At 37.8% G+C, this 26244-nt stretch overlaps 2 protein-coding genes across 8 annotated transcripts in view; both read right to left on the reverse strand.

The window, feature by feature from the left end:
* Positions 1–21030, reverse strand: part of LOC106085463 (serine/threonine-protein kinase mig-15) — a 259525-nt gene extending 238495 nt beyond the window's left edge. For 5 of the 7 annotated variants that reach the window (XM_059360366.1, XM_059360365.1, XM_059360367.1 and 2 more), the window contains exons 1-2: positions 20878–21029; positions 19888–20197 (exon numbers count right to left, since the gene is read on the reverse strand). In XM_059360366.1, coding sequence (XP_059216349.1) covers positions 19888–19953 — 66 coding nt within the window. In that variant the 5' untranslated portion in view covers positions 19954–20197; positions 20878–21029. Of the gene's footprint in view, positions 1–19887; positions 20198–20877 lie in introns of all 7 variants that reach the window. The other 2 variants (XM_013249721.2, XM_059360368.1) reach the window with 2 other exon arrangements.
* LOC131994092 (uncharacterized) lies at positions 8849–10066 on the reverse strand. The gene is made up of 2 exons (XM_059360370.1): positions 9150–10066; positions 8849–9073 (listed from the first exon to the last, which is right to left on the reverse strand). Exons 1-2 carry the CDS (start codon positions 10006–10008, stop codon positions 8853–8855), a joined length of 1080 nt encoding a protein of 359 aa, XP_059216353.1. The 5' UTR covers positions 10009–10066; the 3' UTR covers positions 8849–8852.
* Positions 21031–26244: the final 5214 nt, after the last annotated feature.

The raw sequence follows: 26244 nt of genomic DNA on the forward strand, positions 1-26244 counted from the left end.
GCAATATAAGTAACGGCAAACGTAGGAAGTTTAGTTTAGTAGCTGTCTGCATGACTGATTACACTATGCAGCTCGAAAGAGGAAAAATAACAAAGACAGCTGGTGGATAGGGATATACACCAATTCATCTAAGGCTTGAGTGGAATGTTTGGTCCCTTAGGAAATTAGTAGGTCGATTATGGATTGCAACCCAACTTCAATTGAGTTGCCAACGGGCAGATTTGCTTTAGAAATGTAAATTTATCCATTGAATTGCATACTATTTTCAATTTACTTAGTAACTGAACTTCCAAAACATTGAGATTGACAAAAATTTCCAACTTTAAACTTATTTTTATTTTATGATTTTATTTTCTGGCAACGCAACTATAGTTGAGTTGCCAACCATAATCGATATCTTAGTTAACAAATTAGCAAGAATATAAAACTACGAATTAGGGAGAATCGTCAATCGTGTACTCATTTCTGCAGATGTTGGTGTCCTGGCACCTGTTTAGAGAAATGCTACATGCAGAAAATTAGTCCGAAGCTCAGAACTTCGCCAACCCCTAGAAGGTACATCGAAAAACAATCATCATTACAGCCAAATAGAGAAACTATTGTGTTGTACCCTTGGATGTTGAAATCGGCCCTATTTATTGCTGGAGTATTAGTAATAGCATCAATGTTAATTTGGTGAGGACGAAGACTTCGAAATGCTGCTATTCCTTCCTTGTGCGGATTCTGTATCGTATCTAGGTTTTAACATTGATAATAGTTTGAACCTTACCTCTCACATTTCGAAGGTATTAATTAATTTACCTATTTTTAAATGGTAGGTTAATCAATCCTAAACTTTGCGTCTTGTTATTTAAGACATAAATCTAAAATGGTGGCCAAAGTATTGTTGAAAGTTAGGAAAAAGACAAGACAACAGTGAACCGTAGTTAAAGACACAAAATAGCCTTACAAATACGAGTGTCTTTAAATGTTTCATTTCTTTAGGTAAGATGCTAAGTTTAAACAAGTAAAAACGTGCTAAGTTCGTCCGGGCCGAACCTTATATACCCCCAACATGGATCGCATTTGTCGAGTTCCTTGGCCGGTATCTCTTTTTAGTAAACAAAGGATAATGCAAGAATTGCTATACTATTGGAGCTACGTCAAGTTATGGTCCGATTATGAACTGATTTAGACCATCCTTGGCATAGCTGTTGCAAGACAATACAAAATGCTTTACGTAGGCTCAAAAAGTCAAGATCCGAGATCGGTTTATATGGGAGTTTTATCAGGTTATGAAGCGATTTAGTTCATACCTAATATAGTTATTTGAAGTCAAAACCAAACACTGCATGCAAAGTTTCGGCCAGAATAATAACTGCGCGCCCTAGAGGCTCAAGAAGTCAAGATCGAAGAACGGTTTATTTGGCAGCTGTATCAGGTTCCGGGCTGATTCGAGCCATATTTAAAACAATTGCTGGAAGTCAAAACAAAACACCTCATGCAAAATTGCAGATAAATCGGATAAGAATTGCGACCACCAGTGGCTCATGTAGTCAAGATCCAAGATCGGTTTATATGGCAGCCATATCAAATCATGGACTGATATGGCCCACTTACAATTCCAACGAACCTATTAGTTATGCTCGGCGGTGGTGCGGCCAGTCTTGGCCTATGGCTGCCACGTTTGGTGGCCGGTGACGGATTTTACGGAGGCCACCTTAGCGCAGAAGTTTGCATGTCCGCCTATGACGCCGAACGCCTGGGTTCGAATCCTGGTGAGACCATCAGAAAAAATTTTCAGCGGTGGTTTTCCCCTCCTAATGCTGGCAACATTTGTGAGGTACTATGCCATGTAAAACTTCTCTGCAAAGAGGTGTCGCACTGCGGCACGCCGTTCAGACTCGGCTATAAAAAGGTGGCCCCTTATCATTGAGCTTAAAACTTAAATCGGACTGCACTTATTGATATGAGAAGTTTTCCCCTGTTCCTTAGTGGAATGTTCATGGGCAAAATGTTCATTTTGACTGATTTTACGTCACATGTTCGTAATCTTAACAGGATGATTAGGGCCGCTTTAAGATTTGTAACTGGGGGTCTGGGAACCACTGCGACTGGATCATTCGAGTTAATGATGGGGATTCAGCCTATGGACTTATTTTTAAGGGAGACAGCGGAGAAAATTGGATAGATTAGTGGGTCACCGGTGAGACACACACGTATATTGGGTAGTATCACAGCGGTCTCTCAGACGGACTTCCAGATAGAAATAAACGTGGTGGATGAGGGACTACAAGTAATGTTACCTACCCTGGCGAAGAGGCAGAAAGGGCGGATTAAATTCTCAGACATAAATGCTTTTACAGGTAGATTGAAGATGGAGGATGAAACTGGGTATAGTATCTATTGCAGTGATGATTGCAGCATTTTTCAGGCAGAGGTGTATGCGATGGCTGCAGTAGGGGAGCTTATGTTGTTCATGGATATCGACCGATCGGAAATTCACATTTTCAGCGACAGTCTGGCAACGTTGAAGGCGTTAAATAAAACGTGCGTGAGACACAAGGTCGGGAGTTACTGATGCCTCTGTAGGAATATCATACCGTCACCTTATGCTGGGTGCCGGCGCACAAGGATATAGAGGGACACGGAAGGACAGATGTACTTGCTAAAGCCGGAGTGAACCTCCCCCTAGTGTCGGTCATGGACGTGTAACCCCCACCCCATACCCCCCGTTTTTTGTAATAAAACGACAAATAGGCAACTCCTCCATCATATGTTTTATCATCAGCATTATTTTGGTAAATTGTGTTGTTTGCGTAGCGTTATCACAAAAAATAAAAGTGGAAGAGCTATATTTGCTATTAATTGTTATTTATTTAAAAGACAATTAAAGAAAACGCAACGAAAATTCCTTTTTTATCATGTTGGCCAATGTTAAAAACGAAGAAGAACTTAGTATCGCAAATGAAACAGTTTTCAAAATTTTTTTTTTATATGGAGTATATCACCTTTTAGATTGGAGAGAGGCCACCCATGCAAATATATAAGTGGAGGGTTTTTTGAGGACATCTTGATATTACGCTTCTCAACCAACAACGCTCTTAAGAAACTCGTTGGACGTTTCTTCATTCTATGGGAGGACGTAAAGCTAAATTCAGAGAGGAAGATGCATTACTATTTTTGTTCTCAAATATGATGGTCTTTATCTAAGGATAGGACGCTAGGTTCGCAAAGGAATGCTATAAGTCTTAGGTAGGCAAAACCAAGGCCTGACCATGAGGAAAATGGAAAGTCTTCCACAAGGAGAATAAGGGCGAAAAAAATCCTCCTCACAATCACCTGTGAAGAGGAATAAATCAACCTAGGAAAATCAGCCAGCGCCGAACAAGAGATAGAGTTACGTCATTGGAGGAGTGAAAAAGGTCATATCGACAGTGTCGAGAGGGGCCAGTATGAGGGCATTGTGAACAGTGCAGTTGCCTGTTCGAACAGTGGCAATTGTATAGCTGAACTGCTGAAGCTGGTGGCGAAGCAGATCCTTGGGCTCTCCTCAGACAGGTGGACAATTCTTTCCATAAAACTCTGAGCAGGGTTCTATAGGTGAGAATTCTGAACGCTACCTCTCTAGTTCAGGCTAATGGTCAATTTCGAGTTTGCCTATGTCAAAAAAGGGGTCCGAGCAAGGAAGCTAAGAGTAGTACAGAATTATCTGCACCATTCTTGCCCACTCTTGCACTCTCTAACTCCTCGGTAGACATTGCTATGTATATGGGTTGAGTAATGCTAAATACGCTATCTTTACTTCATCAACGAGTGACAAGGTGAGGACATGTATTGTAGGAAATAAAACTTTAAATCTAACCCTTCAATGTTATTGCAGCAATGGTGTCCTGACGGCACTGACGAAAGGCGGAATTCAATCCTCTACTTATCTTATCAGTATACCTGCCCAAAGAGGACACGGTCCTGAGAATATTACTTTAAGAAGAAAATTATGTAAAGTTTTGTGCGTGTTGCATAAATTTTTACTGAAGAAATTCAGATTTTTTGACCTTTTTCTATCGTTAAAACTGAGCGTTGGCATATGGTCACACCAGGGCTGGTAGGGTACAGTATTTCTATACCTTCCATCAAAGGATAATCTATCTGTCCAAAAGCATACTAACTTTCTGTTGAGTAAAGCTAACTTCTTGGAATTTTACACAAGTACTACTTATTTATGTAGGTTGTTTGGGATTGTAAATGGACGAAATCAGTCGGTCCACGTTTAGATATAGCTCCCATATAAACCAATGCGATTAGGCTGACATTTTCTTAGCCAATTTGGCTGAAATTTTGCGCGATGACTTCTGCTAAAATTTTCCACAATGTCATCTCTTATGAATCTCATCACATATGGCAAATTTGGATCAAATCACTCAATAATCCGATATATAATATATAAGGCGCAATGTTATTTAAAGGCGCAATTCTTAGCCAATTTGACTGAAATTTTATATATTTTATAAATATAGACCAAATCGGTATAGTAGCTGTTTTAGCCCCTCATAAGCCCCTACACAGCGAAATTTTTATCCGATTTAATAAAAGCGAGTGTCTTAAATTGTTGGAAATATCGTGTTAACACATAATTTTATTTATTTTTATTCCTTCTTCGATAAAATGCAGCTATATCTGTCCCGGCACGGTTTAACTATAAGCATCACATAGTCTGGAACTTTGAGCTCCAATGTGTGTCGTTATCATGTGAAGCTTGGCTGGGAGCTAAAGGGCGCGTTCACAGTTTACGGATTGTGGAATGCTTCATACGGAGTAGCTGCGACTGCAGTCGCGGACAATCAGCGGTATCGAGTGGATAGTCTCAGTGAGAGGGCGAATGGCACCGGCTCTTGCTTAAATACTGAGTGCCTGAGTACGACAAGGCGAGTTATTGGCGCCTTTAAACAACCAATGGTCATCATGTTCCCGCGGTGATCGGTCGTACAGACCGGAAGGAGCTTGCTCGCTTATAAGAGCTTGACGAGGATCGCCACCTCCATATGTAAATGTGGCTACAACAACAACCAGGTGTTGTTGTTTTTTTGTTTTTGTAATAGAAATAGAGAACCCTATGGTCTGCAGCAGGACAATATCCGGTTAACCAATTACAAAAGCTATTGACATTTGTAAGGTATCCAACCATGTTAAAAGTTATCTAACAAGAGGTGTCGCTAAGCGGCACGACGCTTGGACTCGGCATAAAAAGGAGGCCCCATATCATTGAGCTCAATCTTAAACTGCACTCTTTGACATGAGAGAAGTAAATATCCACTGTTCATTAATCGAATGTTCATGGAAAAATATGTATGTATGTTTGTACGATAAACACCATAACTTCTATCGCAATGGTATTGATGCCAACGCCAATAATGTATGCTCTATTTGTTTTATACAATCAGCCCATCTGTCATGAATTAAACATTCGCAATCTAAAAGCATATGACAGTTGGCAATCCTATAATAAAACCAGTAAGGAAAGGCAAAAGTCGGGCGGTGCCGCTATATAATACCCTACACCACCTAACGCATGGAGTACTTTTTATATGTAGAACTTATCTGGAAATCTAGTCAGACTTTAATTAAGACACTAACAATTAAAATAGCAATTTAGAACCTTGTAAGATTTTCCTACCATAGGACAAAAGATTTGGATTTCCACATCTTTAAAAGGCCATATCGGATAAAAGATTATATGGGAGTTATATCGAAACCTGTGCCAATTTTAATGACACATAGTGGGACGTCAAATAGAGCATCTCACGCCCTAGATTGTAGAGATGTGACCAAAATTGTGGCTTTTACTGCCTTAAAAGTCCATATCGGATGAAATATACACACTGGAGCTTTATCTAAATTAAGACCGATTTTAATGAAATTTTGCGCCAGTACTGGAACGTCAATTTAAACGTCTCATATAAAATCGGGCGAAAGTTGTGGATTCTACAGCCTTAAAAGGCCATATCGGATGAAAGATATATATGGTAGCTATATCTAAATCTAAAGCGATTTTTATGAAATTTTGCACACATATGGAGACGTCAAATAAAACACCCCATGCCAAATTTTGTAAAGATCGGTAAACAATTGTGGCTTCTACAGCCTTATACGGCCATATTGGATGAAAGAGATATATACGGGAACTATATCTAAATATGGACCGATTTTTATGAAATTTTCACACATATTAGGACGTCAAATAAAACACCTCGTGCAAAATATTTTAAAAATCGGACTAAAACTGCAGCTTCTACAGCCATAAACGTCCATATGGACTCACAGACGGACGGATGGACAGACGGACATGGCTAAATCGAATCAGAAAGTGATTCGATTTAGCCATGTCCACAGTGGTGGTGCAGGGTATAAAAATCTCTTGCTTTTCCACCTTTTTTTAACTCCTTAAACGAGTTCTGTAAATAATGATGACAACATTTGCATATTTCCAAACAACCGGACAAATAAAAGTGTAGTAGTAGAAAGAAATTGTTTTGCCAAAAAACAGAGGGTTTGTCACTTAAAACAAAAAAAAAACAGCAGGGAAGTTTCTGAATGGCAAAAAAATCACCAAATCAGGGGTGGTTAGTTGGTGGTGGGTGGTGACAGCCTATGTTGAGAAATAGGGTGTTTACTGTGTTTGAGAAATACAAGAACTTTCAACCGGCATTATTGTTGCTAGTAATAGACACACAACCATAGGTAGATTACCGCCCAACATACCACCCACCTACTTACACATACACAGAAACATGTCATCCCCGCATGTTAAGACAATAAATTAGGACAAAAAAATTAGCCGTAAGAAGAGAGTTTAAGGGGAGTCTTTTCAACTCTAATGGGTTAACCATTACTTAACAACATTAAAACATTTTAGATTTTTTTAAGCAATCCCTAAAATAGTATAAACCAATTACAAACAAAATCATTTTTATTTTCTATTAAAAAAAATGCAAACTCTGTTGAAGAAGAGAAAATAAGGGAATGCCTTGTCTCAACATACGAAGGAGGAGAAAGGAAAACACACAAGGGCAAGAAAAAAAAAAAACAACAATGAAATAAGCCCAGACATTTTGCGGCCGGCCGGTTAGGGGTGTATATACGAGTATGTATTTGTTTCATTGCCCCATAAGCCGCAACACGCACTAAAAAAAGCCGACCAGTAGCAGCAGCAGACAACTAAGCAAACGAATAAGGGAAGAAAAAAATAATAAAAAAGCACAAGAAATAAAACTCAAAACGAAGAAAGCAATGTAGAAAACTCTATCAAATACGATTTATTTATTTGTCTTCTTTTTATGCTGGAGGAACAGAGAAGAGGCGAAGGCAAAACGCACAATGAACCGCAAAGTACAACGGACAGCAACAAAGCCACACACACTTTAAAGCTTCCCAGAGTAATTTCTGGTGTTTTCTTTTACTATCATTGGTTCAAATCCGACTATTATCTGTATGAGAGATGCGAATACCCCTCCAAACATTTGGAAGTGACTTTCTCACTCCCTCCCAGAATAGTCACTTTTTAGGTCCTTTTGGATGATAGTTTGTAGAGATTTCAAGGTTTACAACAACCAAATACATTAGTGTCGGAATTCTATCATTCATGTTTCGCTAATTAGTTTCTCATAATCAACTGTTATTGCTGCAAATTTAAAAATAGATTTTTTGTTGTTGTTTTGGACGCTAACTCAAAAAATCCCAAACAAGAGAATGTATGTTAACTTAGCCTTCTGTAATGAAGAAAGGCCGGTAGCACAGAGGGATAGTATACGCCTCACAATCGTAAGGTTGGCTGTTCAAATCCCAGTCAGGGAAAATCATTGCAAATAAAATCTTCGATTATTAATCCTGATTTGGAAAAGAAATAAATTTGAAAGAGAAATAAAAATAAGCCTCACTCTAAAAGGTAAAAAAAAAACATTTGGCAAATAAAAATTTATTTTTATAAATGACGTTGGTAATCGAATTTTACACTTTTTTAGTGCCTATTTAGTCACTCATGGGTATATATCGCCAAGTGGCACGTTTTCTCCCGTATCGAGACACTAATTAGAGTAAAAAATGATATCGCCTGAGATTGTTTTCAACTTCCTTGAGTGCAGATTTAGTGACTCGCACGATAGAAAATGTTTGGAGGGACTAGACACATAAATACATGGATGGCTGTATGGCAATTAAGTAGTATATTCGCATGCTTAGGAAAAGAGAGTAGTGAACACATTTGTACATTTGCCGAAAGAAAAGAGAGTATACTGAAGGGTTTTATCCAAGAGAGCGTGAGAGGGGTCATAAAATTATCTTGCGAGCAGACCACCAATAACCAACATAAGCAGCAGCGCATAAAAACATACAAAAACAAGAAATGAATGATGACAATTTTGATTGAAAGTGAATTTGTTGGGGGGATAATTGCAGCCATCATTCATTGACTTACTCGGTCAGCCACCGCCACACATTGGTTCAAGTTCATTGAACGAGCGGCTAAAAATAGAAGAAGTTGTCGAAGGACAATGAAACTTGGCACATAGGCATTTTTTGTTTGAATCAAGAAAAAATGGAAAAATCAAAATGATCCGCCCACTTTTACGCCCACCTCCCATACAAAGTAAAAATTAAATTTTGACCTACGGCATTGTTTTTTGGCACATAGCATTTTTAAACACTCAGAATCATTTGTGTGAAATTTGAAAAATATCCGCCCACTTTTAATTTTTAATGCATCAATTCAATTTTCACAAAAAGTAATTATTATAATTGTAGAATGGGCTCCTGAAAATATATACCTGATCCGCCCACTTTTACGGCCACCTCCCATAGAAAAAACATGAATAAATAAATTAAGCATAGTCTTTTAATAATTTTTTAACATCATTATCGTACTCCAATTTTTTGATTTGCAGCTTTGAGCGAAATCTATTTATAAATGGGTCTGAAGACAATAAAAGGTTATGCATTACATCTTCATTAGTGGCTACACGTCCAATTCTTCGCGAATGATGTAATCTATAGGCTCTATAATCTTTATTCCTCGCTTCCTGAGCTTCTTCGGACAGCATACCTGATACAAACAATCAATTAAAATGTAAAAAATGAAAATTAAATCATTGAATAAGGGCCTTTAAATAGAGACATACCTATTGGCAGAATAGCTTCTGCTATAATTTTGCTACCATGCACCAGAATCTTATGCACAGTTACAGGCATGTAGTACCAGCCATAGAGATCAACAAACAACTTGGCAGTATCCATGCAATATATATGAAATTTGCTAGTGTCGACTGCTGCATTACAATTTATTGCGGCCAAAATAATTTTAAATCTATGTATTAACTCTTCTTTTATTCCAATTACGTCTGCAGTTTTGGCTGGATTTTCGAAAAACCTTCTTGCCGTATTGCCATCGTTTGTTGTGCCCATACCTTGCTTCACCGCGTCCACATTTATGCCCAGTGTCAACTTTAATCTCTTCCCAATTTCAGCTTTATTTGCCGCCATTTCAATTTTTGTGTAACTATCTGTTCTCCATTTTTTGAAACTTAGACGGTAAGAAATGTGCAGAATGCACTCCATAAATTTGATTCTCGCATGCAAGGGAGAAATACCAAACGCAACTGCTTCTTCCGAACATTTCCTCAAAATCACCGCATCTAAATTATTCATTTCTGTGGGCTTTGCTCCACATATGAAGCAAACCGCCATAGATGAACTTCCAGAAATCGTAGTAGCTACTTTCCCATCAATCATTGTTAATTTCAGTGTGTGAGAAATATTGAAGTTTCTGCTATGCAATTCAACGACAGTATTTCTTAAATTTTTTATTTCGTCATTAACACGACTGACCTCTGAATTTATAACTTCAGCTGTTTCTTGTATAAATTCAAATTTTAACGGTCGGCAAAATCTAGTTGATGATGGCTCTGTATTTCTCCAGCACATTGTTGACATATTATTACGCTCTGTGAGGGTCAATGGAACAAGTGACGTTAAGAACATATATTTATCGGAGTCATTTGGATCTGTGAATTTTTGATGGTATTCACTGTGTCCCGAACTTCCGAACTTTGTAAAAAAGTTTTTTTTCAAAAATCCAGTAAAGACTTCAACATCCTCAGCAGTCATTCCTTCATTGCTATTTGCAATGACTTCGACAGTAACATCAATATCACTGTTGTTATCAATTAATATTTCGCAAATATTTAAATAAGAAATTGTTACATTTTCCATAATTAATAAAATTAAATCTTGATATCACTTAAAAACACACCTCTTATCACTGCACTTGCCAATGTAATGTCAATTAGCATATCAATAATATTAGAAATGTATACCCAAAAGCAGAAATTTAAATCAGAAACTGTATATTGTTGTTGGTACTTAATGTATTACTTATTAAGCTCTAACGGAAAAGATTTTGTGCAATAAAGAGAGCAAGACATAATGTGTAGTTGTTATTGCATGCAACAACATAATAAATGAATGATAACACAGCACCTAATAGTCTATCGCTTGATCTTCTATTGTTGTTAACAGTAAAGAATTATGGCAACAACAACAACAAGCATGAACGAAAATTCACGTTTTCTTACTTTATCACTTTATAGTTTTTACTGTTTCTTTTGGAAAGGAGCAGGTATGAGCAGCTGAATTTTTTTTTAGCTTTTAGCTGAGACTTCAAGCTGTAATTTGACGTCTTTCGTTAAACAGCGCTCCACAGCGCTAAAAACATGCAGTCCACTGAAGTTGATGAACATTGAAATTTTGATGTTGTTTATATTTTGTTCTACGAAATTTTTTATGTGGCACTTTTTCCAACTTTTTTTAATGCAAATCTCATCTATGACAATTGCCATTTACGAAAATATACAACAAAGTCAAATGATAAGTTTACTGTGATTGTACCAAAAGATTGAATATACAGTAAATTTGCATGCCATTTTAAACAAGCGAACATATATGAACTTGGAGCGTGTCTGTCCAAAGAAATACTAAATATATCAGCCTAATATTACGGAATCATAATATTCAACTATCTGACAACAAAATACCAAAAAATTATCCAAATCGGCGAACATGAAAAAAATGAATTTCGGCCACTCTTGAACCAATGTGCGCCACCGCCACCGTCTTGATTGTAAGAAAATCCACATAAATGGAAAAATTAAATGAAACGAATACAAATAATGGCCATGAACACAAGCTCATCTCATTTGTCTTGATAAATGTGAAAAATTAAGAATTTTCTTCAAAAGAGGAAAAAACCACACCTTTTAGTATGATTTCTCTGCACACTAAGAATATTGAAATGGTTTGCTTAACTGAACACACTCACTCACTCACACAGTAAAAACAATGAACAATTGAAAACTGTGAAAAACAAACTTAAATAAATTTATTTTTTAGGGATCGTCGCCAATTTGTGGGTTCAAAATCGCCTATTAGCCAGTATGGAAAATGTTTGGGCGTCTTGTTTTCTAAAATCTCTAACAAAAAAAGTGTTCTACTAGTTATTATAAATAGATCGCAGCATTTAAAGTGAGAATTACTCCCACCCAAAGGCAAAAAAACTTTGTCATTCCATTCGTTCGCCAAGTGCGATCACTTGGCTGCTGAGCTGAGTTTATAGAGGGATATCGATGAATTGCAAAAGAATCTAGTGACAAGAAGTAGAAACAAGCTGAATTGGGCCGGGCCGAGTATTAAGTAGCCACCACCATGGACCCGGGATGGAAATTATTAATTTTGAAATGGTACTAAAAAGCTTCTTTTTGGACCGAAAGAGTACTTTTTTCTTGTAAAAATCTCAACTTTTGTTTGCAAGTCAGGGTGAGGATCATTGTTTCATGGTGTGTTCACTTCTATTTCGATACAAGCTTAATGATCGATTTATATACGGAATGGATAATGAAAGTTACTACATATTACTACATAAATCAATCATTTTTCTCAGGAAATTTTCTGTCTTACAGATAACACAGTACAAGAGCCAATCAGAGGTATGGGATATTCCAAGTTATGGTGCTGGCAATGGTGGAGCGAAACCCCAAAAGAGTTCTCAGGACAAACATTTTTGGGGCTTTACGGAACACAAAGCATCCCCACCTTTTGCCATATATCCGAGATTACATCAACAATGAAATTTTGGATTGTACATTGACAATTGATTGTACATTGTCACAGCGCGGCACGCCATTCGGACTCTGGAATAAAAAGGACATCTTTAATCATTGAGCTTAAGTTTGAATCGAACAGCACTCATTGAGAAGTTTCCCCTTGTTCCTTAATAGAATGTTCATTGGAAAATTTGCATTACATTGATAGAAGTCCAAAAACACAAATTTTGAATGCCAAACCCCCATAAAAAAAACATCAAAATTTCGGAAAAATATCACGAATCTCATATAGAAACTGGGAGACAAGTGTCAGGGCCCCCGCTAAAGCTTTCTAGAGGAGCAATTAGTCAATTAAGGCGACTAAATATAAACTGATATTGCCTCTTTCAATCCCCAAATAATCCGCACAAGGCAAATTTTACAGTTGGACAGATATGATTCTAGGGACTAACAAGGGAATATCCCTTTTTAATCGTGGCTTGTTGCATAAAGTGATAAACAAGGCTCAAAAACATCCGAATTGTTCGAAAAATTCGTATTGCTTGAAAAGGTACTAAATCGGTTGCGGGGGTACTACGGTACTCCTCGAGTGCAAAAAGTACTAAAGTACTGACTTTTCCATCCCTGCCATGAACTCTGCAAAAGAAATTACACATATTAACTAAGTTTATATATAGTGCCCCAAGAAATTATGTGCAGATCGATTTTTATGGGGGCGCTATTTATGTAGTGGCCAGGGGGCATAAGTTTACTCCTACTCCACGAACCATTATTCATCAAAATCGTATACGGATATAGCGACCATAGAACTCAAATCCAGTTAACCATATGTATATGGACCTATGTGGGATGGATTTCGTGAGGTTATTTGAAGGCGTTCACGTACTTCACATAACAAAATTCAGCCAAATCTGGCACAAATTGAGGTTTCTAGTGGCTTAAAACTTCACATACAAAAATATTCAGCCAAAGAATTCAAGTCGAGAGAGTGGACGCTCTAATGATTTCGACGGACGGACGGATATAGCTGAATCCATACCAAGACAATCAAGAATATATTATTTATGGGGCCGCAGAACAAGATCGTAGATACCTATCCTATAATATTGGCCATAAAAAGATACGGAAAAAATCAAGAGCATGTTTTGCTCGACTTTGACACCAAAGGCAAAATTTTTTTCGACTCCGACTCCCGAGTTGACTTCGAAAAAATATGTTTTAACAGCCATGGTATATTCTTTCAGTCCTTCCCTTAGTATGGTAGAAAATATCCATTTCCTACCATACGATCTTGATCTTCGTAAAATTCTAAGCCTGTCCATCTGTGCGTTCATCTGGGTGTTCATTAGTTGTTATCACTCTAGCCCTGCAAACATTTTTCACAATTCTGGAGGAGCGTTCGTCATTGCGTTTTAATCGTCCATATGAATCGTGAAACACCCTTCTATAGGGTGATTTTTTTGAGGTTAGGATTTTTATGCATTAGTATTTGACAGATCAAGTGGGATTTCAGACATGGTGTCAAAGAGAAAGATGCTCAGTATGCTTTGACATTTCATCATGAATAGACTTACTAACGAGCAACGCTTGCAAAGCATTGAATTTTATTACCAAAATCAGTGTTCGGTTCGAAATGTGTTCAAATTTTGACAAATTTTGTTCAGCGATGAGGCTCATTTCTGGTTGAATGGCTACGTAAATAAGCAAAATTGCCGCATTTGGAGTGAAGAGCAACCAGAAGCCGTTCAAGAACTGCCCATGCATCCCGAAAAATGCACTGTTTGGTGTGGTTTGTACGCTGGTGGAATCAAAGATGCTGTTGGACGCAACGTTACGGTGAATGAACACATTTCGAACCGAACACTGATTTTGGTAATAAAATTCAATAATTTGCAAGCGTTGCTCGTTAGTAAGTCTATTCATGATGAAATGTCAAAGCATACTGAGCATCTTTCTCTTTGACACCATGTCTGAAATCCCACGTGATCTGTCAAATACTAATGCATGAAAATCCTAACCTCAAAAAAATCACCCTTTAGGATATCATTGAACAGTCCATTGGGTGTGCGAAAGTTTTAGTGACTCTTTGAGACGATTCGCGATTACATAAACGTTAGGTGTCTATATTATCTCTTCTGTATTATTAAATATGGACAGCCCTATTATTTGTTTAACACTATCAACTTTGTAACTAGTAGCAGATACTCCCACAAACTTACTGAACGTAACAATAGTACTATTCTTGAAAGATCTTACCATAATCGGGTTTCGCGTCTGTAGAATTCCTAACCGCAAAATTTAAAAAATTTTGCTGTAAGTCCTTCAGCATTCAAAAGAAATTTAATTCTTTTTTTTCGGTTCATTAAGCAGCTAAAGTTACTGTTGCTGTATTTAATTGCCTTAGATTTTATTGAGTCATATTTTTAGGTATTTTCTTTCGAGTCTCCCTGACAATTTGCTTTTTGTTATTTTTTTTACGTAGGGAAAAGTGCGTTAGGTTTTTTTTTAATTTTCGGAGTTGTTAAGTTTTTGATGAACGAACTAGTACATTTTTAGATCTACAAAGCGAATAACGTACAAATCCTATAGAATAATTGTTAACAAATATTACAAAACACTTATTTGGTACTCGCCCAGGCGAGTAATGCGCAATTCTTCTAAAAGCGATTTTATTAGTCTTCACAAAATCTATAATTTTTTACTCATTCACACGATTCTTAGATCTTCCAAGACTCTTCTAACTTACTCGTTAGCGACTCATATGGAAGATTCGCGGAACACTCTTCCAGAAGAGTCGTCTTAAGGACACAACTCCTTACGACGGGGAATCGTCTACGACTCTCTGACGAGCTCGTCTGCGATTACAACCTTCATCGAGAAGATATGCGGAAGATTATTTGGCTATCAAAAATTTTGCAGGGAAAGCAGTGATGGGCACTCTAACACAGTTGCTCTTGCACAAATACTGAGTGCTTATGATGTTGTAGCAGTGTGTTGTACACTGAGGCGGCAGCCCTTGCCGATGAAGGATTTCATCGTGTCAATCCGGTACGTACAACGGGCTGCCATGGGATTGCCTATGATGTTCGACACGACAAGGCGAGTTATTTGCGCATTTAAATAACCAAACCAACCAACTTGTTCCCGCGGCATTCGGTCCTTTGGATAGGAACGATCTTACTCACGCAGGATCACCTACTCCATATGAAAATGTGGCTAGAACAACAACAAAACAATAAATTGTGTTTGTATAAAAGGCAGTAAATCCCGACCAATCCCCCAAGTGAAAAATAACAAAAATGCGTCGACCGAACGAAGGCACATGAGTTGCTTACACTTTCCGTTTGCTTCTGTTCGTCTTTCCTCTGCCCGCGGGCATAGGAATTTATGTACGGTTGTGTGTTGTTGCCCATCTATGCTCTAAAGACTTTAAACATTTATATATTGCGCTGAAATTTGTACAGACCCGTATTTTTTCTATACGCAGGTAAACTTTTTTAAAGAGAAAAATCGGAATATATTTACATATACTTGCCATGTACGCCAGTCTACCTATATAGAGCACTGAACCCATAAAAGAGGCAGTTATTATCGGTTTTCGCTGCAATTTGGAAAAGTGTATTATTCTAAGTCTTTCGATAGCCTTGTTAAATTTGTTCCCGATTGAACTATATTTATATATAGCTGTCTTATGGACCGATCTTCCATTATAGGGTTTTGACGCCATAAAAAGCGCAAGTATTATCCAACTTCGTTGAAAATTAAAAAGATGAGTTGTATTGAACCCCTCGATGTTCTTGCCAAATATGGTCCCGATCGAACTATATTTCAGATATTGCTGCAACAAAGACCTACCTGCCGATTAAGCCTATAACAGGCACTTTTAATAACCGATTTCACCCAAATTTAAAAAAATGAGTCGTTTAATCCTCTGGTCATTTGCATTTTATATTATCTCTAACGGCCCAGATTCGGATAAAGCTGCCCATTTCTTTTTCATTTTTTGGTCAATTTCGCTGAAATTTGGAACTGTGGTTTACACTAGGCCCTCCAATGTCTGTAACTTATATTGCCCAAACAGGAGCCTTTTTTATAAACAGTGATCGATCCATCGATTAGGGTTTGAAGCCCGTTAATTTCTAATTCGCCGAAAGATTTAAGAGTTGGTTTGTTAAAATCACTTGAAATCCGTACCGAACGTAGTGCTTATGGCCCCATTTCGCAATCTAAGACCTTCAGATTGCACACATTTACCGTGGCTTCAATCAGTGATAGGAGGGTCCTGGTGGCACTGCACCTATCGAAGGCATTCGACACGGTTAGCCATGTAAAACTATTTAAGGACATCGCTAATACATCCCTCAAGTCAGGCCTAAAACGCTGGGTCGTAAATTATCTGTGTGGTCGCCAGTCATTCGTAAAATTTTGAGTTAGGAAATTAAACATCGTAGAGTGAAACAGGGAGTTCCCCAAGGCGGAATGATACCTCCGGAACTGTTCAACCTCTACGTACCCTCTATTCCACCCCCTCTAGATGGCATAGAGATCATATAATATGCGGACGGTTGTACGATCATGGCATCAGGCCCCCACCCATTGATGAGATCTGTGATTAAACGTCTACCTCAACGAACTTGCCTCTTATTTCGCTGCAAAAAATCTGAAGATATCTGACACCAAATCTTTAGCCACATTGTTCACTACATACACCCATGAGGGGGGTAGGGAGCTGAAAGTGATGGTCGACGGAGTGACAATTCCGACCATCAAGTGTCCCAACATACCTGGTGTCACATTTGACAGCTCTTACAAATTCTACTCACATGCCTCAGCTATTTATGATAAAGTCAAAAGTAGAAACAAGGTTCTCAAGTCACTTGCCGGAAGCACTTGGGGTGCTGGCAAAAAAAACCTTGTTGGCCACGTACAATGCAATTGGCCGGTCTATGGTAAGTAATGTGACGCCAGTGTGGCGTCCTTCGAACACCGACGGGCAGTCTTTCCAGTTCTCACGTGGACTACCTCCATCAAGAGACAAAGATCCTACTCGTGCGAAGACATAACTACATGCTGTCCAAACAATACCTTCTGAGCTGTTGTCGCAGAGAACATCCAAATCATTATCTTGTGAACAGGGATCTAGAACGTGAGCGCTGCAAGATAGAACCTATAGATCAAGCGGGTCTGACTTAGTGTACAACACACAACAACAAAAATAACATAGACCTTTGCTCAAATCGTTTCCTGGTTTCAGTAATGGGTTCACTCTAAAAGTGAATGGGTTCAACTATAAAGCCCTTATGGGACCTTAATCATGTAATCGACTCACAATACATCCAGATTCTACAGCATCAGTGTCCCGGCACGGGATGACTATGAGCACCACACGGCGTAGCTAGACGAGCGTCGCCACCTCAACATACTAGAGCTGGCAAAGTATCGATGGCACTATCGATACCTCTCCGATGGATACTATCGCAAAAGTTAAATTATTTGCAAAACTGAACAAAAATAAGGCATCCGACTCTGCATTTATCCTTTAAGATACAATTTTAGTCCGATTAGGCTAATATTTTGTACAATGATTTCTCTCATGATTTTTAACTGGTTTTATTTGGTCTATGCATTGATATCGCTTCTATATAAATCGATCTCTTGAATTTTACATCTCATTTTCGTTTGAAATATAGGTGATGGAAATTAACGTTAGTATCGATATTAATTATTAAAACTATAGAAAATATCGAATGTCGCGATTATCGATAGTTTGACAGTTCTACAACATGCAGACCTGTGGCTACAACAACAACAACAACAACAATGAGCACCACACGGGTTGGCCCATCTGGCCCATGTACACTTCAAACCGACAAACTTTAAAAAGATTTGTACACAATTTGAATACGCTGGCTTTGTTTAAAGTCATCATGATGTCGGCAAAGAGACGGAAGAAAGTTAAAAGTTAAATTTCGATGCGATCAAGATTTTTTCTTCTTTGCTTTGCAGACTCTTAGAACAATACTTCTAGAACTTACAAGCCGAACGACGAATTTAGTACATATTATGGTGAAGGGTATAAAATAATAGCCAGATAAACTTCGCTCACCCTACAATGGCTTTTTGAAAACGGATTGTTCGCAAAATATTTTAAAGTTGATGCACAGAAGATAAATGTATTAAGGGCAGTGGATTCTTCTTAAGTACCTATATTTATTATCCATATCGTAAACAAAATTTTTGCAAATCAATGCTCCTTTCTAGGTCGACGTTGTCCTTTTTTATCTCAGTTTCTAGAACGGTCTAGAACTTATCTCAAGCTCCCATATACAAATCCACACTTTTCCTATAGAATTTCAAATCCTTTCGGTTGGTCAGCATATTCGTTTGGGTGTTCATTTTTAGGTGGGCTTTTTGGAAGTGTGGGGAGGGGGTGGTTAAAACAAGGTTGTTGCGAAATTTGTATACAACGTTCATACTCTAATCTCCAATACCTTTCATTGATTGCCATTTTTTCCCAAACGATAAACATGTCCTTTTACGTGGGCTTTGTGTTGGGGCCTGAAATTTATCTGACTGAGATTTATCAACAAATTGGTGTTTTTGGAAAATAATAACATTGGAAACAAAATGTAAGTTAAATCGATGTACCCATCTCCCCTACGAATTCTCTTCATAAAGGCTCTATTACACGGCATGTAGTTGTCTTATGACATGTCAAATTTAGCACATTATTTTCGATTAGACGTTTTTTATTCTTTCCGACAAAAACAAAAAGAAAGCAGCTGTTTTTGTTGTCAGTCGAATGAAAGCAACCCCAAATTAAAGCTTCTCACAATTTTTACGCATAAAAAAATCACCTTTTACTCAAATTTTTAGGTTATGTCATATGAAAATAACATACAGGTGTGATAGCAAAAATGATGACTCGTATGTTAATTAACAAACATTTTCAATTACATGTGAATACAAAAAGTGACATCTCATAAGACATTCACATGCCATGTGATAGCGCCTTAAGTAATTATATTTCACCATGGTAAATTTTTATCATTTGACACCGAGTCTAAGTTATTCCTTCCATTACACCCATTAATTTGTTTATTAATCGAAAAAAAACATAATTTTATCGTTAAACTTACAATAATACATATTTCTTTGATAATCTTCCAAAGGCATTTATTTGTCGAAATGCGAAAGTTTAATTGTTGTTAAATCCCCATTGTAAGCCAAAAAAAAAAAATATATATATATATATATGGCAACCCTATTGCCGTTATACGAAGCAAAGAGGGCGTAGAACCCCAACATCATCTTTATGAAGCAGAAAAAAGAAATAGTGAAACAGAATGAACACATACACGCACCAGAAGACACACATTCACAAATCAGCAAAATAAAAAAAAAACTACCAACAAAGGAAATTTGAATGAATGACGACTGATCAAATGACTATCTGAAAGAGAGACAGACAGGCTGAATGACTGACTGACCGACCGAATGATTGGCAGCAGCAGTAGCACAGACCAACCAGCACTTTGGTGGCTCAGATTTGTCGCTGTCTTCGTTGTTGTTCGTAGAAATTTTCTTCATCTTTTATGAAGTTTCCCATTTGCCACAAGCAAGAATAATTAATACACAGCCAAACTCCCTATCACTTACATATTTCTCTAATTTATCTCTTAAATCTGAAATAGTATTTCGTATAGGCATAAAAATATGTCCGTAAGTAAGTCTATGGAAATATTTAAACTTTATGCATTACCCTTAGAGCAGCCAAATCGATGTCGTCCAATGGACAATTTACTGAGGCGAGTTGCTGGTGCGCCATTTTGATTTGCTATTTTTGTTGATTTTTTTTTTGCTCCAACACAAAAAAAACTTTAAAACAAATATCTTTCAGTTGCTATTTTGTCTTCTATTTCTTCACTTCACTTCCTTCTTAGCACTTTACTTGTATATTATTATTATTATGGGTATTCGTCGTCGTCGTCGTTATTCATAAGTATGTATATTCTTTACAAAAATCAGCGGCGGCGGCGATGGAAGATATACGAAACGAAACACTTTCACAACTGCGAAAAAAAAAACAATTTTTTTAATAATAGGAAAACAAATGACACACGCTCTTCGATACGATATTGCAGCGGAATGGTTAAAAGAATTGCATATTTCTAATTTTCTTGGCTCCCTGCTCTGTGTGCTCCATGTCTTCTATCCTATTTTAAGCTCTACACTTTACATGGAAACTCTTTCATGCCATTCTCTTCTTTATCTGCTTCGTTGTTTCATACACTCACAACACACACACGCACACACCACTCTACAGACAAATTTATCCATGCAAGTGAAAGGGGGGGGGGGGCTGGCGGCTGCTTGTTATTTCGCACATTGATTCTACAAATATTGCCATTTGTTTTAATATATCGAAAAGCCAGCTAAAAGCAATGGCGTTATAAGAACTAAAAACTCCGGCTATTTTATTTCTTTCTTTTTACAATTCACTATGATTCACTTTGTTTTATCCATAACCGGCCCTTGATTGCAGTTTTCTTTCTTTTATCCACGCACACACACAATTTACTTTTTTCACTGATTGATAGATAACTGAAAATCGCCAAAGAACATGGAGCAGAAAAGGGAACCCGAAAAAAGGAAAATCAAAGATTCTTCTCCCCAATGTTTAGCAGCAGACTTTGCATCGTCGTCACGTCACTTTCAACAACTACGAATTCATTCCATCGTCCACTCGCACCTCTTCTTAGTTCTTATCAGAACATTTTCAGATAAATAATTTTGTTATTTTGTAAAATAATTTATTTCTCTCTTTTCAGGGGAAAAATCGAAAAACCGGACCCGACCCACTGGGACTCCGAGATCAGACTTTCTTAGGACACTTGTACTACACTTAATCAAACTTGGATATGAACTACGGGTACACAAATCACAGCACTGCGCCCAGCATTGTGCACGCAACGACGGCTACAAATGAAATAGTGGCCGCGTTGCCCGACCGGCCGCGGAGAATTTAACAACAACAACGTAGGACTATTGAGAGAATAAATGTTTGTGTAACAATATAATTAACAGTATATGTTGTGCTATTATGTATCTACATTGCTTTATAAAGCACTGAGGATTTTTAATTAGCGACTATTATTGAAACAAATATATAAATATTCAGTGCAGTCGTCGTCCACTACAATTCACCAGCGGCCCGATAACAGCTGCCTGCATTTTTGTCATATCGAAAGTAGATAAATGAGTACTCGCTAACAAAATACCCGATAACAGTATTAAACATCGTACGAATTAATTGGTTATATCAAGGTATATCATTAATAGGAAGGATATGTTGTCCATAAAAAAAAAAAAAACTTTTTTGAATATGGTTGGGTCGTTTTAGTCACCAGTCTAGCGAATTTGCTAGCTTAAGCTGAGTATTCTGTTCAGTTTTTCGAGCGGAATGCTGTTAAATTCCATTTAAAAAACAGAGGCAAAACGTTGCCTGAAAATCGGCGGGAAAAGCAGTACTCCCAACAACAAAATAGTGAGTGCACTATCTGGCAATATCAGTGATTAGTGCAACTCTGATTATGTATGTTTTTAGTTCGCGCCATTTTTCGTTGTTTGTGTGTGTCATGGTTCTTAACTATAACACACACAACGAAAACTTGTTGACAGATAGTGCACTTCGAGAGAAAAAATTTTAATCAATTGTTTTTCCGTACACTACCTGTAAATATTTCATCGATCGGAAAACGGCAAAAAAAACTATTATAGTGGCAACACTTCAAATTATTGTTGGCATCATTTTACTTTGTTTTATTGGTTTCAATGGTTCGTTTTCCTTTATTTATTTGAGAAAAATATATATAATAGAGAAAGCAATAAGTAAAGAAACGTGTTTTGGTATAGAAACAAAAACATTTAATTGCCGTCAAATTTCGCTCGCGAAGCAATTAAAAATTAAAGCAGAATAGAATACCATATACCATAATATTTCTGGGATCTAATTTTATTTAAATCCTAAGGAATTTTGCCACTTCATTACCACAATTCTGTAACATGTAACGAACATCGTTTGGTGAAATATGTATGTCGACAAAAAAATCGTTTGCACTGACGATTATGTTATTCTCTAAAGTCGTGGTTATGCTCTCGTAAATGTACTGTAAACGTAGAAAAAGGTGTCAGCTGCTTTGTTTTGCCTTATGAAAACACATCAAAACGATTAACGAACGTCTGTCGACGGTAACCGGAAAGTAGAATCCAGTAAAAACAAATTTTTACATTCCGTTTTCATGTCAGCTGATAACATTTGAAGTTTGAACGAATTTCAAAACCAAAAAATTGTATTTAGAAAACTGTTATTCCTGTTTTATCATTTCTCTGTGCAATTTTTTACAATTTATTGTTAATAGTTTAGGTTAAGTTTGAATGGGTAGCCCACCATGCAAAGGTGAGTTTACTCGGTGGCCAGTACATATACATAAGGAGAAATTACAAGATGAGTGTTAGGGTCCAGCATCAATACGGCGCCATCGTATCTGCTAAACCATGCTAGGACTTTATATGTGAAACCACAGTCTATTGATGGATTCCACACACTTCGACCGCACTGTTTAGAATCCGCGGCCTACAGGGCCGGCATATATCCTGATTTGGAACACTCTTAATCCTTTCCCAGAATTTCTTTTGCGGCTATCGTTATGGCACAGAGTTCTGCCTGAAAGAACATACACTCGTTCAGCAGTTTCACATACATACCGATGTTGTGTGTGTCGGAGTATAGAACCAATTACAGCGCCTGTCCCCATCTTGGAGCTACCTATAAATACCGATATATCATTCTCTCCTCTTTCGGTTGGAAAGACGGCTCGACTTCTCGCACCAGTGTAAGATGGCCGCTTCAACAATAACCTGGTGAAAACCATGAATGGTGGTTTTGTGGGTTAAGCCATCGGAGCTAATTTTGTACTTTCTTAAATTTATTTTTTCTTACTTGACACTTAAAACTTAATAAACTTCTAGCTTTGATTGGTCGAAGCAAATTTGCCCAAAATTTGAAATGTCACGGCGAATAGAATTTTATTCGCCTTGCTTGGAAATTTTTACATATCCAAAAAAGGTGCTTTGTTGTATCAATTTGCCGATGCGGCCACCTTATTAAGTACGCCTTGGTAATAAGGAAAATTTGCTTGTTTACATTTACGATACATTTATTCTACATTTACAGTATATTAACGAGAGCATAACCAGGCCTTAATTCCCCGTCAAGCTGAGTATGCACCTCTTGCGAAATTTTCGGTTGCAGCCCAGACATTTATGTCGCCACTGAAAAATAGTTGTGTAGAATACAAGATGGCGACTAACATCGAATTATAATTTTGGCTCGAAATGTAAATGCTTATATCTTTATTGTTTTTAAACCGATTTGGAATAAATAAAAACCATCTTGTAGATTTTTTAAATCGCTTTCATGAAATGAAATATGAAATACTTTTAAAAAATCTTTAAAATTATGTTAGTTTTAATGAAAATAGTTAAATTTTGAAAAAATTTTTTCAAAAAATGACAATTTATTCAAAATGTTTCTATAAAAAGTAAACTAAATTACATCAAATCACAATAGCCACTCCACTTAGCCTTCATTTGATGTATAATTCACTTTACTAACTTATAACAAAACTAAAAATACACCAAGATAACTTTTTAATAACGAAATTTACATTCTCTCCTTCTCCATATGTCCAACAGTGGGAAAAAATCAAAAGTATTTTAATTAAAACTTTCTATGCCATCCAAAGTTGGACAAATTTGTAAAACCCTGTTTACACTGCACTTTAAATTCGGATTTAATGGCTCGATCATCAGCTGACGAGAGCATTAAATCCGGATTTAATGAGCTCTTTAAATGCGGATTTAATGGCTCGATCATCTGATTTCCCTTTATAAAATCAGCTGACGAGAGCCTTAAATCAGTGTAAACGTGAGCAGTGAGCAGTGTAAACGGGGTTTAAAGTACTTTTTAATTAGTTGTATCATTTAAACAGTTTAAATTTCTGAATTAACGATTTATCGTACAAATGTGAATTATTGTTTAACACACATTCTGGCAAAAATAACGCTCCTAGATCGGAATACCATACAAATGTATATGTGTAGTTGCCAGGAAATAACAAACATGTGGCATCTATTGAAAGATATGGTCAATCATCAATTTTTTCGATACGGTTATGATAAAAATGTTCACCGTTATTCAAACCATTTTAGAATTTTTTAAAGATGGACGTAAAAAAAATTACTAACCTATATGATCTTTTTGATCATAATGTAGGTTAGGTTAGGCTGAAAAGAGGGTGCAGATATTAATCCGCCCCATGCCACTATGCGCTCTAAAAACTATAAAGTAACCTCTAAAAAGAAAATTTTAAGTTAGGAAGTCCGTGCTACTTACAAAATCCTTAATTGTTTTCAATGTCACTCCCCTAAGTTGGTTCATGTCTGATATTGTATCTCGCTCTATGTACCGGTATCTGTTGTACGCGAAAGCCGGGCAATTACAAAAGAAATGCTCCAACGTCTCATCATCTTCCCCGCATTCCCTACACATGCTATCACTTGCCACACCGATTTTAGATAAGTGAGCTCGTAGTCCTATGTGTCCCGTTATGATACCAATAGCTGTACTGACCTCGTTCTTGCTTCCTTTCAGTAATAGCCTCGTCTTCTCACGATCTGGATCCCCAATAGGATTTTCGCCGTTGCATGCGCATTCGTCGCCCACTCCCTTAACTCGGACTGGGTCGACCCGAAATGCTTCGGGTTAACCAAGTTTATTGACGGCAGTCCTCTGGCCTTGACCGCCAAATCGTCTGCCCTTTCATTTCCCCTTACACCGTTATGGCCCGGCACCAAACTTGTAGAGCCAGTGGACTATTCTCGGATTCAGGCCCCATTTCGAGCCTACGGCCCGTCTACATGGTGCCCAACATCTTCCCCGTGAACAGGCATATTTCAGTCTTCTCTGGGTTAACATTGAGACCTCTGGGTCTAGCCCAGTCATATGCCATATGCAAGACCCTTTCGACCCTTCTGCATAGCTCGTTCGGATCCTTACCTCTTAGAAGTATAATAACATCGTCTGCGTACCAAACAGGTTCAAATCCCCCATCAGTCAGCATCTATAATAGGTCACCTATGGTGGTCACTCATAGGAGTGGCGATAAAATGCCCCCCTGTGGCGTGCCTTGTGCCACTTTCTCCCTTATATTTATGCCATTGGACACACAATTTATCCACCTGTTCCTAAGCATATGGTTTATCCAGTCTCTAAGGAACGGGTCCACCCGGTACTCGTCTAAGGATTGGATCAGTGTGTCGCTCCGCACATTGTTAAAAGCCCCCTCGATGTTAATGCATACCGCCAGTGTGTACGTTTCGGCATCGAACGATTCTTTTATTTTATACACAACCTCGTGCAGGGCAGTCTCCACCGACCTTCCCTTGATATTAGGCATGCTGTTTGTATTTGAGCAGTTCGCGGGATGTCATACTCTTTGTCATGGTGTCCACAATACGTTCCATGGTTCTGAGTAGAAAGGACGTAAGGCATATGGGTCTGTAGGCCTTTGGTGTCGCATAACTTGCCTTGACGGGCTTAGGTATAAACACCACCATTGCCTCCTGCCAGGCTTTCGGAGTATATTAAAGTCCTAGGCACGCTGTGAAAATTTTGGCCAGACGAGGCGCCAGGTAGTCTGCCTCTTTCTGTAGTAACGCCGGAAATATCCCATCAGGCCAGGGTGACTTAAATGGTTTGAAGCTCCCCAAGGATTCCTTCACCATAAATTCCGTTATTATAAACCTTCGATCCACGTCATTATTTCAAGATACCGGAGTCCCGTCGTATCCTGTGGAAAATGGGTTTTCATGAAAAGCCTCAACATGTCCTCCGTTGTCTCTGCTCTCACTCCTATATCGACTACTAAAGTTCCAGTTCGGACATGGGTTTTTGAGAGAAACTTTTTTATCTTGGCGGCGTCATTAACGCTAACGACCTGTTTTCAGAAAAGCTTCCAGGAGGCACGTTTTGCCGCTCTGGTAATCTTATTGTATT

This window comes from Stomoxys calcitrans, chromosome 1 (genome assembly GCF_963082655.1).
Source record: "Stomoxys calcitrans chromosome 1, idStoCalc2.1, whole genome shotgun sequence".
Lineage (NCBI taxonomy): Eukaryota > Metazoa > Arthropoda > Insecta > Diptera > Muscidae > Stomoxys > Stomoxys calcitrans.

Bases quoted from the DNA above. Each gene is read 5' to 3' on its own strand.
- LOC131994092 (XM_059360370.1), bottom strand. From the start codon at position 10,008: ATGTTCTTAACGTCACTTGTTCCATTGACCCTCACAGAGCGTAATAAT. The intron at 9,074-9,149 runs GTATGTCTCTAT...TGTTTGTATCAG, and splicing joins AGAAGCTATTCTGCCAATAG to GTATGCTGTCCGAAGAAGCT.